Raw genomic sequence first — 17,337 nt, forward strand, 5'->3', positions numbered from 1 at the left:
GTGTCTGTGCCATTCTCTCCCTAGTCTAGTCCCACTTCCCCGCCTTTTCTTTGTATCACTGCATTTCATTTCTCATTCAATTCCCTTTTGAAAGCCATGATTGAATCTGCCTTCATCGTACTCTCAGGCAGTGCATTCCAGATCCTAATCACTCACTGTGTAAAAAGCTTTTCATTATGTCACCGTTGCTTATTTTGCCAATCACTTTAACTCCGTCTCCTCTGATTCTCGATCCTTCCACAACAGGAACAGTTTCTCCCTATCGACTGTATCCAGATCCATCATGGTATTGACTGTCCTCCTCTAAAATCCTTCATTAATGGTCATTTTTAACCAACTATCTTCAATGTCCCAGCAAACATTTATTTCTGACTGTGTCTATAATTCCTTTTGATAGCTTTTTTCTATGTGAAAGGTGCTATACAAATGCAAGTTAGTTTTTTTTACTGTGTTTCCAGTTACAACACCGATGTTCAAAAGGAAAGGTGGGGCAATCGCTCTAAATTAAGACAATTCACCTTAACATCAGCAGTGGACAAGATCTTGAGAGCATAATGTAGAGTAAAATTAATACTCAGTTGAAAATATACCATTTGATTACAGGAATACACAATTAGACACCATTCTTTGAAAACACATAATAGAGTCTCTTGTTTGGGAAAATACAGTTTATATTGTGCACACTGATTGACACAGACTGACAGTGTATTAATGAATCCAGTAGTTTGAGAATAAAGTTGATTCAACACATTCAACAGAAAATACTGATTAATAGATGGAGGACTGAGGTCACAGGTCACTTTATAAAACAGTAGTTCGGCCTCAACTGGAGGATTGTGTCCAATTCTGGGCACTGCACTTTAGGATGGTTGTGAAGGATTTGGAGAGGGTGCAGAAAAGATTTATGAGAATGATTCCAGGAGTGAGGTGTCATGGAGATGGAGAGAGAGAGAGCAGACACACATTTTAGGTGATCAGCAAAAGAAACAAAGGCGACATGAGAAAACCTTTCATGCACCAAGTGGTTAAGGACCTGGAATACACAGACTGAGAGTGTAGTGGTGGCAGATTCTATTGTGACTTTCAAAAGGGAAATGGATAAGCACCTGAAGATAAAAAAAGTGCATGGTTATGGGGAAAGGGTGGGGGTATGGAACTGGCTGAGATGCTCTTGCAGGGAGCTGGCATGGGACTGGACAGGCCGAATGGCTTCCATCAGTGCCATGAAACATTCCATGATTCTATGATGCTAGAATGTCACAGCATTGTCACCGGAGATCACAGGGCCTCAAAATAGAGACATAGAGCAGTCACCATGAATGGTTCAGCACAAGTGTTGTTCCCAGAACACAAATACACTGGAGTTTTGCATTGGACAAATGATCAAACTGTACAAGTGAAAAGAATTCACTATCAGCCGGTGTGTAAGAGATTTCAGGAGGATGTTGACATTTTAGTAGATTGGGCACAGAGAAAATAGGAAAAATACATTGCAGAATGAAATGAAAGGGATTGAGCAGCTGAAAGACATGAAACTCCCGATCTTTCATTTATATAGCACACCACATCTTCCAAAGCTGTCTCTGCTCTTCATTACCATTGGTTTGCTCTTGAATTGCAGTCCCTGTGGTTCCTGGAGGTAAGTCTGACAGCAAATCTACACACAAGGTCCCACAAACAGCAATACGATAAATGCCCAGTTAAATTTGATGTGTTAATCGCTATTAACGATGACCAAGTTAAGATGATAACAACAATGAGAAATATTTAATGATGAACACAGACTAGAGAAAGCTTTTAATGAACTGACTGGAGAAATATTTTCACCCAAGTTGGTGAATTGAAAACGATAGGGCTCACATTAAATATCATGATCGATGAAATTGTGGTGAAATCTCACCCTCAAACTCTTTCATCCAACACTTTACTGAAAGCCTGATGTTATTTAACACAAACCAAAACCATGTTTATTTTCGAGCATAGTCCACAAAATCACAGCTATAGTTAATTTCCTCTTTAAGATTTTACTTGGAAATTCCCACATTCATTTGTTCTTCCAACTACAGAAAGACAGAGAAGTTAAACAAATCTTTGGGCTCAATCAGTCAGTGCTGGTGTTCATTATCACAACAGCAAATAGTTCACATGTACTCAGACTGTTTCCATATCCCCTCAATCAGTCAAGACAGCAGTTTGATTGGCCAAAACTCCACAAAGATGTGGTGGAGTACTGCAGGAGTTGCCATATATGCCAGGTTGAGGGGCAACCCCAAGCTACAATGAAACCTGCACCCTTAAGTCCTGTACTGGTGTTAGGAGGACCCTCCAGCAGAGGGCTGGTGAACTGTAAGGGACCCCTGCTGAGAACAAAAGGGGACAGGCAGACACAAAGTTGGAAAAAAGTTTAGAAAGAGAAGGGGAAAAAGTGACTAAGAGGGCAGGTTAAAGGACATCTGGGAGGAATCCCAGATGAAAACACCTACTGTCCGGTCAGCCAACCCCAGAAAATTTGAAATGTTAGATCCCACATCCTCCTATGTAAATGCAGACACTAGAAACACCCCACCAGAGTTGCTAACAGCATTTACAGGAACTCCAATACCTACTGAAGACACATGAACTCCAAAAGAGAAAAGTCTCCTGCAGTGAAGAAGGTTTGAGAAGAATACTAGGCCCCAATGAAAAGCAATATCTACCGACAATCATGGACTCTGCGGTGAGCTTGAAGAACCATAACAAAAACTCCAGATATTGCCTCAAACATTTCTACTTTATTTTTCTTCTGCTCTTTTCTGTCTCTATTTGCATCTGTGTATCACATGTGCCTGCTAGCATGGGCAAGTCGTGTAACCATATGCATCAACCGAATTAGAGTTTAAGTTTAATAAATTGCAACTTTTCTTCTTTAAACCTAAGAAAGCCTGCTAGGGTTAGGTGTGTTTAAAAATTAAACCCTGTTACAGTAAGACCAGGTGAAATTTGAAAGGAACCCCTATTCCTCTTTCTCACTAGGTCGTAACAAGTAGAAACTCCTCCCTCGATGTGGCACTGACATCAAAGCAGGAATAAATTACATTTTATATCCCAATTTTATGAAGTGGGTTAACAGTGTAACATGAAGATATTAATCATCCTTGCTTTTTAATATTGTTTCCTGTTTCTACTTGGCTTCACTTCAGAATTTTCTCTTGTTTCCTTGGGCTGGATTCCAGCTTTGACTTTGTGACTAGTTTGAGTGGAAAGAAAATTCGACATTTTCCACGACTGATGTGTCATCCACACACCTTATTTTCCATTCTGTGCTTTGTCCAGGTGATGATTAACAGACAAGAAGCAAGTCAGAAACTTACCCCATTGTTAGGAATCCAAATCTAACTTTCACTGTTCTAGAAAAGTTCAAATTAATCCAGGGGGAGTGTTACTCTCCATGTGGTACAGTCCATTACCCAACAGGGTGAGAGTGCACTCTCCATGTTGTACAGACTATAACCGAACAGAGTGAGAGTGCACTCTCCAAGTTGGACAGACTATAACTCAACAGGGTAGAGTGCCTCTCCATGTTGTACAGACTATAACCAAACAGAATGAGAGTGCACTCTCCATGTTGTACAGACTATAACCGAACAGAGTGAGAGTGCACTCTCCAAGTTGTACAGACTATAACCGAACAGAGTGAGAGTGCACTCACCAAGTTGTGCAGACTATAACCGAACAGAGTGAGAGTGCACTCTCCATGTTGTACAGACTATAACTCAACAGGGTGAGAGTGCAATCTCCATGTTGTACAGACTATAACCGAACAGAGTGAGAGTGCACTCTCCATGTTGTACAGACTATAACCGAACAGAGTGAGAGTGCACTCTCCATGTTGTACAGACGATAACCGAACAGAGTGAGAGTGCACTCTCCATGTTGTACAGGCGATAACCCAACAGGGTGAAAGTGCCTCTCCATGTTGTACAGGCAATAACCCAACAGGGTGAAAGTGCCTCTCCATGTTGTACAGGCAATAACCCAACAGGGTGAGAGTGCACTCTCCATGTTGTACAGGCTATAACCCAACAGGGTGAAAGTGCCTCTCCATGTTTTACAGACCATAACCAAGCAGGGGGAGGATGTGCTCTCCAGGTTGTGCAGACTACAACCCAACAGGGGGAGATTGCACTTTAGATTGTGTAGAGACTATAACCCAACAGGGGGAGAGTGCGCTCTCCATGTTGCACAGATTATAACACAACAGAGCGAGAGTGTACTCTACATAATGTACAGACTATAACCAAACAGGGGGAGATTGCACTTTCCATGTTATACAGAGTCTATCCCAACAAGGTGAGAGTGCACTTTCCATGTTGTATAGACTATAACCCAACAGGGTGAGATTAAACTCTCCATTTTATACAGGCTATAATCCAACAGAACAAGACTGCACTGTAAGTACACATAAATATGCAACCGCAGTACAGTATTACAAGGGTACAGACCTGTTCAACACCAGCACTATGCTGTAAGGACACACACTTGTACTACCCTTTTAATGCACTGCAAGAACACAGACATTTACAGCACCAGCCCCACACTGCAGGTACACAGGCTTGTACAAACACAGGGACTGTACTGTAAGAACACAGACCTGTACAACCCCAAGACTGTACTTCAAGAACATGGATCATTGCAACAATTAGCAGCACACGTTAACTGCAGATACCTATACAAACATTGCCAAAATACTACAAGCTCCCCGAACAGTGATGAGGAGAAAGATAAGCAAATGTGTTGGCAAATTTCAAAGGCATGAAATAAAAACAAAGCAGTCATATTGTGTGCCTTTAAATACTGTAATATATACTTGAAAGACATAGCGCTCATAGCAGGGAAAGACAAGAATATCTGATATGTGTACAGGAAAAGTTTCTCAATGAATATGGCTCCAGTTCTGCAAGGAATGTGTTGGATCTGATTCTGGGAAATAGACGAGTGAAGTTTGTTACTGTAGGAGATCATCTAACTAACAGCGACCACAGCATAATCTGGTTTTAAATAATTAGGAACAAGACCAGAAAATAGGGACAGTAAAAATGATCAACTGAGTAAGAGTTAATTTCAGTGATTTCAGAAAAGACTTAACGCAGCTCGATTGGAAGAGTCGATTTCAGGGTAAAACAGTAACAAGGCAAATGGAAGGCATTCAGGGAAGAGAGAGTTCAGTAAAAACTAGGCAGATTTCTTTGAAGGAAAATGATAGAGTGTCTAAAGTTAATGTGTGCTGGGTGACAAACAGAATGAAAGGTTGGAGAAAAGAGGAAAAGGAGGTGTCTGTCAGATGGCAAAATCAAGATTCATTGAACAACAGAAGGGAATTGATATAGTTAATACCAAAGGCAAAGAAAGGTTACAAGAAAGGATTAACAGGCCATATTAAATTCAAACCCAAAATCATTATGAAACATATAAAGTGTAAGTCGTTCGTTGTGAATAAAGTTGGGCCAATTATGGACCCAAAGGGAAATCTTCATGTCGAGATACAGGACATGGCTGAAGTATTAAAGGAATACTTTACACTTGTCTTCACAAGAGAAGTGGTTCGTGTGAAGAGTGCATTCATAGAGGAGAGGAAAGTTATGGACTGGATAGTGATGGATAGAGAAGATGTACTAAAATGATTAGCATTAATGAAAGTGGGTAATTCACTTGATACAGTTGTCAGCTATCCAGGTTATTGATAAAAAGCCAAGGTAGAAATAACAGAGGCATTAGTCACAAGCTTCCAATCCTCATTGGATAGAGTGGGGGTGGAGGACTGGAGGCTTGCTAATGTTATATAATTATACAAGATAGGGGTGAGGGTAAACCAGGAAACTATAGGTCAGTCAGCCTGACATGAGTGGTGGGAAATTTATTGGAAACAATTATTCAGAACAAAATGTGGAAAGGCATCCATGTACACAGCTTACAATGTTGTCTATCTTTGGATCATCAGCAGATTTGGATATACAGCTTTCTATCCCATCACGTTAATAAATATGGTGACTAGTTGAGACCCCAACACAGATCATTCTGGACATTACTAGTCACATCCTGTCAATTCGAGTGCCTGTCCATTATCAGGACTCTCTGTCTCCTGCTGCTCAGCCAATTGCTGAATGAGGCAAATAATCTGCCTTTAGTTCAATAAACCTCAACTCGAGCTATTATTCTGTGATGAGGGAATATTTAAAAAGCCTTCTGCAAGTCCATACAGGTATAATCTACAGACATTCCCCTGCACATTACATTAGTCAAATCTTCAAATAATTCATTCAGGTTCATCAGGCATGAGTGACACTTTACAAACCCATGCTGTCTGTCTCTTAGAGCAGCTGCAAATGTTCAAGGTACCCAGTCACACTATCTTTTATTATAGACTTCAGTAATTCCCCCACAGTATATGCTGGGCTAACTGATCGATAATTCCTCAGTTTCCCTCTGACACCTTTCTGACAGAAATATACCTGTCCAGGTGACAAGCAGCTGCCGAGCCATTCAGTGTGTTTACAATATACAGTGTTCTCATGAAGGGTCACTGACCTGAAACGTTAACTCTGCTTCTCTCTCTCCACAGATGCTGCCAGACCTGCTGAGTATTTACAGCATTTCTTGTTTTTATATACAGAGTCACTTTCTGTTTACAGGGTTCATTGATGTCCCCAAATAATTTGAGGCTGAAGTAGTAACACTGGTTAAGAGCTGAACAGGGACCTCATAAGTTATCAAAGTTCTTGCCTGCAGCAACCATTCATCTGCACTGCGATTGGCAGAGCAACAAATTCCATTGTCTGCTCATAATTCAGGGGAAGGAAACCAATCAGCAAGTAGATCACTCTCCATGTGATCAAAGGATGTGAACAGGCTTTTCTGTGTGGTAAACCCCCAAGGGGACAGTAGCATAGTGGGAATGTTACTGGATCATTAAACTAGCAGCCTTGACTAATGTTCTGGAGATATAAGTTCAAATCATCCATGAAAGACGGGGGAACTTAAATTCAATTAATTAATAAATCTGGAATAAAATGCAAGTTTCTTTACTAATGGTCATGAAACTACCAGAATGTCACAGAAACATATCTGGTTCACTAATGGCCTGCAGAAGAGGAGATCTGCCATCCTTACCCAGTCTGCCCTACGGGGGACTCCAGACCCACAACAATGTGCTTGACCCTTAAGCATCCTCTGAAATGGTCTAGCAAGCCACTCAGTTGTATCAAACCATTACAGAAAAGTCTGGGCACTGGAAACAACAAAGGTACATCCTGCCCAGTGGACCCTGCAAAGTTCTCCTCACTAACATCTGGGGACATGTGCCTGACATAGTCATACTCACAGAATCATACCTTACAGATAGTGCCAGACTCCTCCATCATCATCCCTGGATATCACCTGTCTCACTGACAAGATGGACCCACGAAAGACATACATCTGGGAGGATGTGGCTCTGGTAGTCTCCAACATTGAGTGTGGGTCCAATGAAGTCTCATGTTATCAGGTCAAACACGGGTAAGGAAATCTCCTGTTAATTATCACCAAGTGCCCTCCCTCAGCTGATGTATCAATGCTTCTCCATGTTGGGCATAGTATGTGCTCTGCTTGGGGGACTTCAGCGTCCATCACTAACAATAGCTTCGTAGCACCATTACAGACTGAACTGGCCAAGTGTCGAATGACATATCGGCCTGTTGGAGGATGCGAGGCTGGCTGCATAGGGGCCCTGGCGTGTCCTGAACATGGTGAAAATACAACACAGGCCATTTGCATGGAAAGCAGCAGGTCATAGACAGAGCTAAGCGATCCCACAACCAACATCAAATCAAATCTCTGCATTCTGACAAAATCCAGTCATGAATGGTAGTGGACAATTAAACAACCAATTGGAAGAGGAGGCCCCAAAAATATGGCCACCCTCAATGATGGGGAAGCCCAGCACGTCAGTGCAAAAGCATTTGCGACAATCTCCAGCCAGAAGTGCCGAGTGGATGATCCATCTCAGCCACCTCCTGAGGTCCCCAGCATCACAGATGCCAGTTTTCAGCCACTTCGATTCACTCAATTTGATACTCGGAAATTGTTAAAGGCACTGGATACTGCAAAGGCTATGGGCCATGACAACATCCTGGCTGTAGTACTGAAGACCTGTATTCCAGAACTAGACATGCCCCTAGCCAAGCTGTTCCAGTACAGCGACCACACTGGCATCTACCCGACAATGTGGAAAATTGCCCACGTATGTTCTGGCCACAAAAAGAAGAACAAGTCCAATCTGGCCAATTACCGCTCCATCAGTCTAAACTCGATCATCAGCAAAGTGATGGAAGGTGTCATTGATAGTTCTATCAGGGCAGCACTTGCTCAGCAATTGCCTGCTCCCCGATGCTCAGTTTGGGTTCTACCAGGGCCACTCAGCTCCACACCTCTTTACAGCATTGCCACAAAAATGGATAAAAGAGCTGAATTCCAGAGGTGAGGGGAGAGTGACTGCCCTTGACATCAAAGGAGCATTTGACCAAGGGTGGCATCAAGGAGTACCAGCAAAATTGAAATAAATGGGAATAAAGGGGGAAGTGCTCCACTGGTTGGAGTCATATCTAGCACAAAGGAAGATGGTTGTGGTTGTTGGAAGCCAATCATCTCAGTCTCAATACATCACTGCAGGAGTTTATCAGGTTAGTGTCCTCGGCCCAATTATCAGCAGCTGCTTCATCAATGAACTTCCCTCCATCATAAGGTCATAAGTGGGGATGTTCGCTGATGATTGCACAATGTTCAGTATCATTCATAACTCCTGAGATACTGAAGCAGTTTGTGACCACATGCAGTAAGACCTAGACAACATTCAGGCTTGGGCTGGTAAATGGCAAGTAACATTCGCAACTCACAAGTAGCAGGCAATGACCATCTCCAACAAGAGAGAATATAACCATCTCCCCTTAACACTCAACAACATTACTATCGCTAAAGCTCCCACCAGCAATATCCTGGGGGTCACCATTGACCAGAAACTGAACTGGAACAGACACCTATATATAGTGGCTACAAGAGCAGGCTAGAGGCTGGGAATTCTGTGGCAAGTAACTCTTCTCCTGACTCCGCAAAGCCTGTCCACCATCAACAAGGCACAAGTCAGGTGTGTAATGGGAAAATCGCCACTTGGCTGGTTGAGTGAGCTTCAACAGCACTCAAGACACTCAGCACCATCCAGGACAAAGCAGCCCTCTTGATTGGCAACCCATCCAACACCTTAAACATTCACTCCTTCCAGCACTGGTGCACAGTGGCAGCAGTGTGTACCATCTACAAGATGCATTGCAGCAACTCACGAAGGCCCTTTCGACAGCACCTTCCAAACTCGCGACATTTGCCACCTAGAAGAGCAAGGGCAGCAGATGCATGGGAACACCACCATCTGCAAGATTCCCTCCAAGTCACACAGCATCCTGGAACTATATCCCTGTTCCATCACTGTCCCTGGGTTTTTTCGCTGGAGCGAAGGAGGCTGAGAGGGGACATGATAGAGGTGTATAAAATTATGAGAGGCATAGATAGGGTAGATAGCCAGAGTCTGTTACCCATGGTAGGGGTCACTAAAACTAGAGGGCATGGATTTAAGGTGAGATGGAGGAGTTTTAAAGGGGATCAAAGGGGTAACTTTTTCACACAAAGAATAGTGGGTATCTGGAATGAGCTGCCTGAGGAGGTGGTGGAGGCAAGAACAGTAGCAACATTGAAGAGGCAACTGGCAGGTACTTAAATGAGCAAAGCATAGAGGGATATGGAATTAATGCAGGCAGGTGGGGTTAGTGGAGATAGGCATTGTGGTCGGCATGGACGCGGAAGGCCGAAGGGCCTGTTACTATGGTGTACGAGTCTCTGCCTCTATGCCTCTAACTGCCTTCCTAAAAGCACTGTGGGTGGACCTACCCCACATGGACTGCAGAAGTTCAAGAAGGCAGTTCACCTTCTCAAGGGCAATTAGGGATGCACAATAAATGCTGACCTTGCCAGCAATGTTCCCATCCCAAGGATAAATAACAAGTTGCTTCAGCCCCAAATCTAATGTGCACAACACAGAGAAACAAACACATCATCCAAACCGCTGTTCAGAATGCTCGCTTCCTAACTTTACAGAGGATTGATACACCAATGTCTCCCTCTGCTCACTCTCCCAATACTTCCACCAGAAACCTGGACCACAATCCAACCATTAACAATCCACTCTCAGGCCAATCTACAGCTCACCTGTTCTGCATGGACAGAATGTGATTAAACACAAATTAACACTTGGCACCAACACAAGGGCTACTGTCAAGGCTGTTCACATAGATCAAAACCAGCTTGACTGAAAATGAGACTGTTGATCAAGCACAACACTGGGTTTTTTGCTCCTGATACTGTTCATCCAGCTCAACACTAGAGTTATTGTAAATGAAACTGTTCATCCAGCTCAACACTAAAGTTATTGTAAATGAGACTGTTCATCCAGCTCAACACTAGAGTTATTGTAAATGAGACTGTTCATCCAGCTCCACACTAGAGTTATTGTAAATGAGACTGTTCATCCAGCTCAAAATCAGAGTTATTGGAAATGAGACTGTTCATCCAGTTCAACACTAGAGTTATTGTAAATGAGACTGTTCATCCAGCTCAACACCAGAGTTATTGGAAATGAGACTGTTCATCCAGTTCAACACTAGAGTTATTGTAAATGAGACTGTTCATCCATCTCAACACTAAAGTTATTGTAAATGAGACTGTTCATCCAGCTCAACACGAGAGTTATTGTAAATGAGACTGTTCATCCAGCTCAACACTAGAGCTATTGTGAATGAGACTGTTCATGCAGCTCAACACTAGAGTTATTGGAAATGAGACTGTTCATCCAGTTCAACACTAGAGTTATTGTAAATGAGACTGTTCATCCAGTTGAACACGAGAGTTATTGTAAATGAGACTGTTGATCCAGCTCAACACTCGAGTTATTGTAAATGAGACTGTTCATCCAGTTCAACACGAGAGTTATTGTAAATGAGACTGTTCATCCAGCTCAACACGACAGTTATTGTAAATGAGACTGTTCATCCAGTTGAACACGAGAGTGATTGTAAATGAGACTGTTGATCCAGCTCAACACCAGAGTTATTGTAAATGAGACTGTTGATCCAGCTCAACACTTGACTTATTGTAAATGAGACTGTTCATCCAGTTCAACACGAGAATTATTGTGAATGAGACTGTTCATCCAGTTCAACACGAGAGTTATTGTAAATGAGACTGTTCATCCAGCTCAACACGACAGTTATTGTAAATGAGACTGTTCATCCAGTTGAACACGAGAGTTATTGTAAATGAGACTGTTGATCCAGCTCAACACCAGAGTTATTGTAAATGAGACTGTTGATCCAGCTCAACACTCGACTTATTGTAAATGAGACTGTTCATCCAGTTCAACACCAGAGTTATTGTAAATGAGACTGTTGATCCAGCTCAACACTCGACTTATTGCAAATGAGACTGTTCATCCAGTTCAACACGAGAATTATTGTAAATGAGACTGTTCATCCAGTTCAACACTAGAGCTATTGTAAATGAGACTGTTCATCCAGCTCAACACTCGAGTTATTGTAAATGAGACTGTTCATCCAGTTCAACACTCGAGTTATTGTAAATGAGACTGTTCATCCAGTTCAACACTAGAGTTATTGTAAATGAGACTGTTCATCCAGTTCAACACGAGAATTATTGTAAATGAGACTGTTCATCCATTTCAACACGAGAATTATTGTAAATGAGACTGTTCATCCAGCTCAACACTAGAGTTATTGTAAATGAAACTGTTCATCCAGCTCCACACTCGAGTTATTGTAAATGAGACTGTTCATCCATCTCAACACTCGAGTTATTGTAAATGAGACTGTTCATCCATCTCAACACTCGAGTTATTGTAAATGAGACTACTCATGCAGCTCAACACTAGAGTTATTGTAAATGAGACTGTTTATCCAGTTCAACACTAGAGTTATTGTAAATGAGACTGTCCATCCATCTCAACACTCGAGTTATTGTAAATGAGACTGTTCATCCAGTTCAACATGAGAGTTATTGTAAATGAGACTGTTCATCCAGTTCAACATGAGAGTTATTGTAAATGAGACTGTTTATCCAGTTCAACATGAGAGTTATTGTAAATGAGACTGTTCATCCAGTTCAACATGAGAGTTATTGTAAATGAGACTGTTCATCCAGTTCAACGCTATAGCCATTGTAAATCCAAACGTTCATCTAATTTTGCACCAAGATTATTATAAATGATGTCGTCATCCAGCTCAACACAAGGTTATTATCAGTTAGACAGTTTTTTTTCCCAGCTGAATACCAGTGATACAGTAAATGACACTGTTCCTACATCTCAACACCAGGGTTACTGTAAAATAGGCTGTTCATCCAGTTTAGCACCAGGGATCAATGCAAAAGAATTTCCAATTTTTTGAAGAAATTGCAAGAAAATACAAAATTATTTTGTTTTGCATACTCTTTCATTAACATATTTTATTCCACAAAAATCCTTGGAGTAAATGTGGTTCATTAAATCAGTTTGTTCAGTGGAATGTAATTAATATCCCTGCTCACATTCCCTAGATGACTGTCTCCATGGAGAGTCCTCTCTGGTATTAATAAGGGCTCCTCTGAATATATCTTGACATTACACGGTCAGGGTCCCGTACCTGGCAGAACAGACATTGGTGTTTCACACAAGAAATGGAATACCCTGTCATTTACCAGTTGGATCTCATTTACTATCCTCTTCTTACAGCTGTTGGTATTCCAGGTAAGACAGTGAAATGAGACAGTAAAAGTTAAATATCAATTTGTGCCTGTCAATGTTATATGTTTATCGAGCTCACCCTGTTCTGTTGTATCAGCGAAGTGTGCAGTAATTCTCTTCTTTTCTTAATGTGGTTTTTAATTGTAAAAATACCATTTCTTCAATTTTCACCACAACATTGAACAAACAATCCCATTTATTGTTTGCAGTACAAAATCCTCCACAAAGGTTACACTGGTATCAGATCAGAAATAAGTTAGTATTTTAATGTCCCAAAGTTGTTAAGTTGGTTACACGTGTAACGTGGTTATTTGAATAATGATTAATTTTTAACATTGTTTTATGCATAAATATGTTCTTTTTTTACTGTGGAAGTCTCACTTATTGCTTAGACATATTTCCAGTCTAGATTGTTTTTGTGGTTGGTTTAAGTGGATGGGGAAATTCAGCAATTTCGTGTAGGTGCACAAGCTGCTAGTGGCTGGCTGCAGATTTGTGGCTCATGGGTAGATTTTGACATCATGTGATAGTGTTAAACAGGACATATTGAATCCGTATCTAGCTATCCATTTCTCCTGACTCACAATATTGCAGAAAATCAAAATCTAACTGTTGTAGCAGGATGTGAGAGTTCACAATCCAAGTTGGAAAGACCATAGCCCAACAGGACAAGAGAGCATTCTACAGATTGTACAGACCATAGCCCAACAGGACAAGAGAGCCCTCCACAAGTTGTACAGACCATAGTCCAACAGGACAAGAAAGCACTCTACAAGTTGTACAGATCATAGCCCAATAGGACAAAACAGCATTTGCAGGTTGTACAGACCAAAGCCCAAGAGGTCAACAAGGCATTCTACAGGTTGTACAGACCACAGCCCAACAGGACAAGAGAGCCACCTGCAAGTTGTACAGATCATAGCCCAATAGGATAAGAGAGCATTTTACAGGTTGTACAGAGCACAGTCCAACAGGAAAAGAGAGCCCTCTACAAGTTGTACAACCATAGTCCAACAGGACAAGAGAGTCCTCTACAAATTGTACAGACCATAACCCAAAAGGACAGGAGAGCATTCTACAGGTTGTACAGACCATAGCCCAACAGGACAAGAGAGCCCTCTACAAGTTGTGCAGACCATAGACCAACAGGACAAGAGAGCATTCTGCAGGTTGTACAGACCATAGCCCAACAGGATAAGAGAGCCCTCTACAAGTTGTGCAGACCATAGCCCAATAGGACAAGAGAGCATTCTACAGGTTGTACAGACCATAGCCCAACAGGACAAGAGAGCATTCTCCAAGCTGTACAGATCATAGCCCAACAGGACAAGAGAGCATTCGACAGGTTGTACAGACCATAGCCCAACAGGACAAGAGAGCCCTCAACAAGTTGTAAAGACCATAGCCCAGCAGGACAAGAACACACTCTTCAAATTGTACAGATCATAGCCCAACAGGAGAAGAGAGCACTCTACAAATTGTACAGACCATAGACCAACAGGACAAGAGAGCATTCTGCAGGTTGTACCGACCATAGCCCAACAGGACAAGAGAGCCCTCTGCAGGTTGTACAGACCATAGCCCAACAGGACAAGAGAGCATTCTACAAGTTGTACAGACCACAGCCCAACAGGACAAGAGAGCCCTCTACAAGCTGTACAGACCATAGCCCAACGGGGCAGAGTTGATCTTTTTTTTCATTTTGGAGAAAGTTGTTCCTTATAAAAGAGTAACTGTGTGTTTCACACACATTAATTCTCCAGAAATATCACAATATATATATTTTTTACCTCAGCACCTTTGCCTCCTATTTGACATCAGCATCTTTATTCACATTTTCACTCATCCTGTAGTTTCATTTTCCACATTTGCCAGAGATTGCTCGGCCCACCAGTGAACAGTTCAACTTTTTATTAAAATATATATTTTGTTCAGAACTAGAAAACTGATATGTCAATACTTTCTTAATCAACTTTAGATAATTCTTCAAATAAAAGATTTTAGGACAGTTTTGAGGTAATTTTTAGGTTTCCTGTTTCTTACAGTTAACTTGGTGGCAATTGTGATCCTGTCCCGAGGGAAGTGCGGTCTCTCCAAATGCATCACTCACTACCTGGTGGCCATGGCAGCGGCCGATCTGACGGTGGTTATCGTCCATGTGATATTACAACGGATTAATATCTTGTACTTGCCAATTAATTTCCTATCTCTGACTCCTGTGTGCAAGGTAAACTTTGTTGCATACATTGTAGCTGTAGACTGTTCTGTCTGGTTTACTGTCACCTTCACTTTTGATCGCTTTGTAGCAATTTGCTGTCAGAAGCTACAATCAAAATATTGCACCAGGAAAACGGCAAGAGTGGTTATCACTACTGTTTTTGTGGTGAGCTGTCTGAGGACCATCCCCTTTTATTACATGGATGAACCTGCCTTTATAATTGATGATGTGCCATGGTTCTGTGTTGCCACAGCTGATTATTTCACTTCCCCCTTGTGGAAGGCATTTGAGTGGATCGACAGCATCATAACCCCTCTATTACCAATCCTTCTAATTCTGTTGTTCAATGCACTAACTGTCAGAAACATTATACTAGCAAATAGAGTGCGCAGAGAACTCCGGAGCAACAGTGAGAATCAGAATGATCCAGAGGTGAAGAATCGGAGGAAATCCATGATTTTACTTTTTGCAATTTCTGCCAATTTCATACTTTTGTGGATGTTGTATGTTGTGCACTCATTAATCTGGCCAGTGGCAAATTTTTTTTATGTTGACAAATATTACAGTAACCCAATATATATTGCCCAACAAGTTGGATTTATGCTGCAGCTTCTCAGTTCCTGCACAAATACTTGTATCTATGGACTGACACAGAAGAAATTCAGAGAGGAGCTGAAGAATGGGGTGATTTTTGTTTTTACACTTAATGGGAAATTATGTCAAAAACAAATAACTAGCATTGACCTGGAACCGAGCAAATAGCTTTTCAGGCCATCTGTGGGAAGGTGAAGAGCAAATAGAAAATTGGTTATCTTCAATGAGATTTTATATCATTATGTACAATAGAATATTAAAAATGGATTTTAATGAGATCAAATGAAAGGTAAAGAATGTAAAAATGGATAACATGGTTTTACATGAAATATTCCATCATTAATTTGGCCACTAGGTTTGTGGTTTTAGAGCAACAATACACCATCTAATTTATTCCACATAAAGGAGAGATATTGCTAAAAAAAAATGTCCCGACATGCACTATAATGCACAGTTGAATGAACACATGTAAACATTTTGTTTCCAGAACAAACTCACATAGTTTATAAAAGGGAAAATTGCAGGAAAAAAGATTCCTTAAAAAAGATGCCTAAAGATTATCAAATGTTAGGAAAACATCTGTTCATTGACATTACCTTGACTCTCTCTCTTTCCCTAACAGAATTTCATGGTAGTTCCCCATATTTGTTAGCCAACTCCAAGGGACAGATACTTGAGCATTATTGCTACACAACTGGGTCTTGCTGGAGCACATGAAGCTGGCCTCACTTTCTCTAAGCACCTAATCTCCACGGTCACCCTGAAATGCAAAGATAACCCCTGTGTCTTTTTCATTACCATTAGCCTTTTTATAGCCTGATCCCCTGCCTGCTCCTGTCTCACCTCCATTGACAAGTGCATGAATGTCTTCACCACTTAGTTAAGAACATCCATTCACCTGCTTCTGTTGAAATTCATGTTTGCTTCCCATCAAACCAAACCTATCCGAGGCTCCCCATGTACTGGCCCTGAACCAAATGCTTTTGCTGGCTGTCCCTGTCTCTATTCGAACTTGTCGTGTCCACAAAACCCACCGCCTGCTGTCTTGAGCTAGTTCCACTTTAATAACAACTCAATTTGCTCCAATATTAGTTGATAATTAACACCTGACCCTGTTCTCAGCTTCTGCCCCCTCCCTTTCAAAACCACCATTGAAAGCCCTTCCTCAAATGTCAATTCTCAACTCCTCTGTTCTTCCAAACTGTAACCACATGGCGAACCCCCATTTCATCATCAAATTCCTTCAACATGTCACTTCCTTCCATATCCAAGCTCATATTTCTGAACATTCCATATTTGATTCTCTTCAATCACACTCTCTGTGGGTGATGCACAATCCCTCTACAGGACCTCCTCAATCTCTCTGCAACCTATGATGTGGTTGACTACACCATCTCCTGTAATGTCTCTGATACATTTCGTGAAGACGTGTTCCCGATTTCGCTCTTCAAAGGCCTGTTTTCTTTTTTAGACTATGCCCCTCTAGCCTGAGACTTCCCAACCAGCAGAAGTTGTTTATCGCGATCTAACCCACCTGTCCCTCTTAATATATTGAAAACATCGATCAAATCACCCCTTAAACTTATAAATTGCAGTAAATGCAAATGTAGTTTGTGTAATATCCTCTTGTAAATTAACCAGGGCTTTGTATACCTGAAGCATGACGTCTACTCTC

At 41.5% G+C, this 17,337-nt stretch overlaps 1 protein-coding gene across 1 annotated transcript; it reads left to right on the plus strand.

The window, feature by feature from the left end:
- The first annotated feature begins 12,783 nt into the window (after positions 1 to 12,783).
- On the plus strand, positions 12,784 to 15,830 carry LOC137345890 (probable G-protein coupled receptor 139). The gene is made up of 2 exons (XM_068009135.1): positions 12,784 to 12,853; positions 14,896 to 15,830. Exons 1-2 carry the CDS (start codon positions 12,784 to 12,786, stop codon positions 15,828 to 15,830), a joined length of 1,005 nt encoding a protein of 334 aa, XP_067865236.1.
- The last annotated feature ends 1,507 nt before the right edge of the window (positions 15,831 to 17,337 follow it).

The sequence above is a fragment of the Heterodontus francisci genome, chromosome 29 (assembly GCF_036365525.1).
Source record: "Heterodontus francisci isolate sHetFra1 chromosome 29, sHetFra1.hap1, whole genome shotgun sequence".
NCBI classification, from domain to species: domain Eukaryota; kingdom Metazoa; phylum Chordata; class Chondrichthyes; order Heterodontiformes; family Heterodontidae; genus Heterodontus; species Heterodontus francisci.

Coding starts and splice junctions, on each gene's coding strand:
- LOC137345890 (XM_068009135.1), top strand. CDS start 12,784: ATGGAATACCCTGTCATTTACCAGTTGGATCTCATTTACTATCCTCTT. Junction 12,854..14,895: donor TACAGCTGTTGGTATTCCAG/GTAAGACAGTGA, acceptor TGTTTCTTACAG/TTAACTTGGTGGCAATTGTG.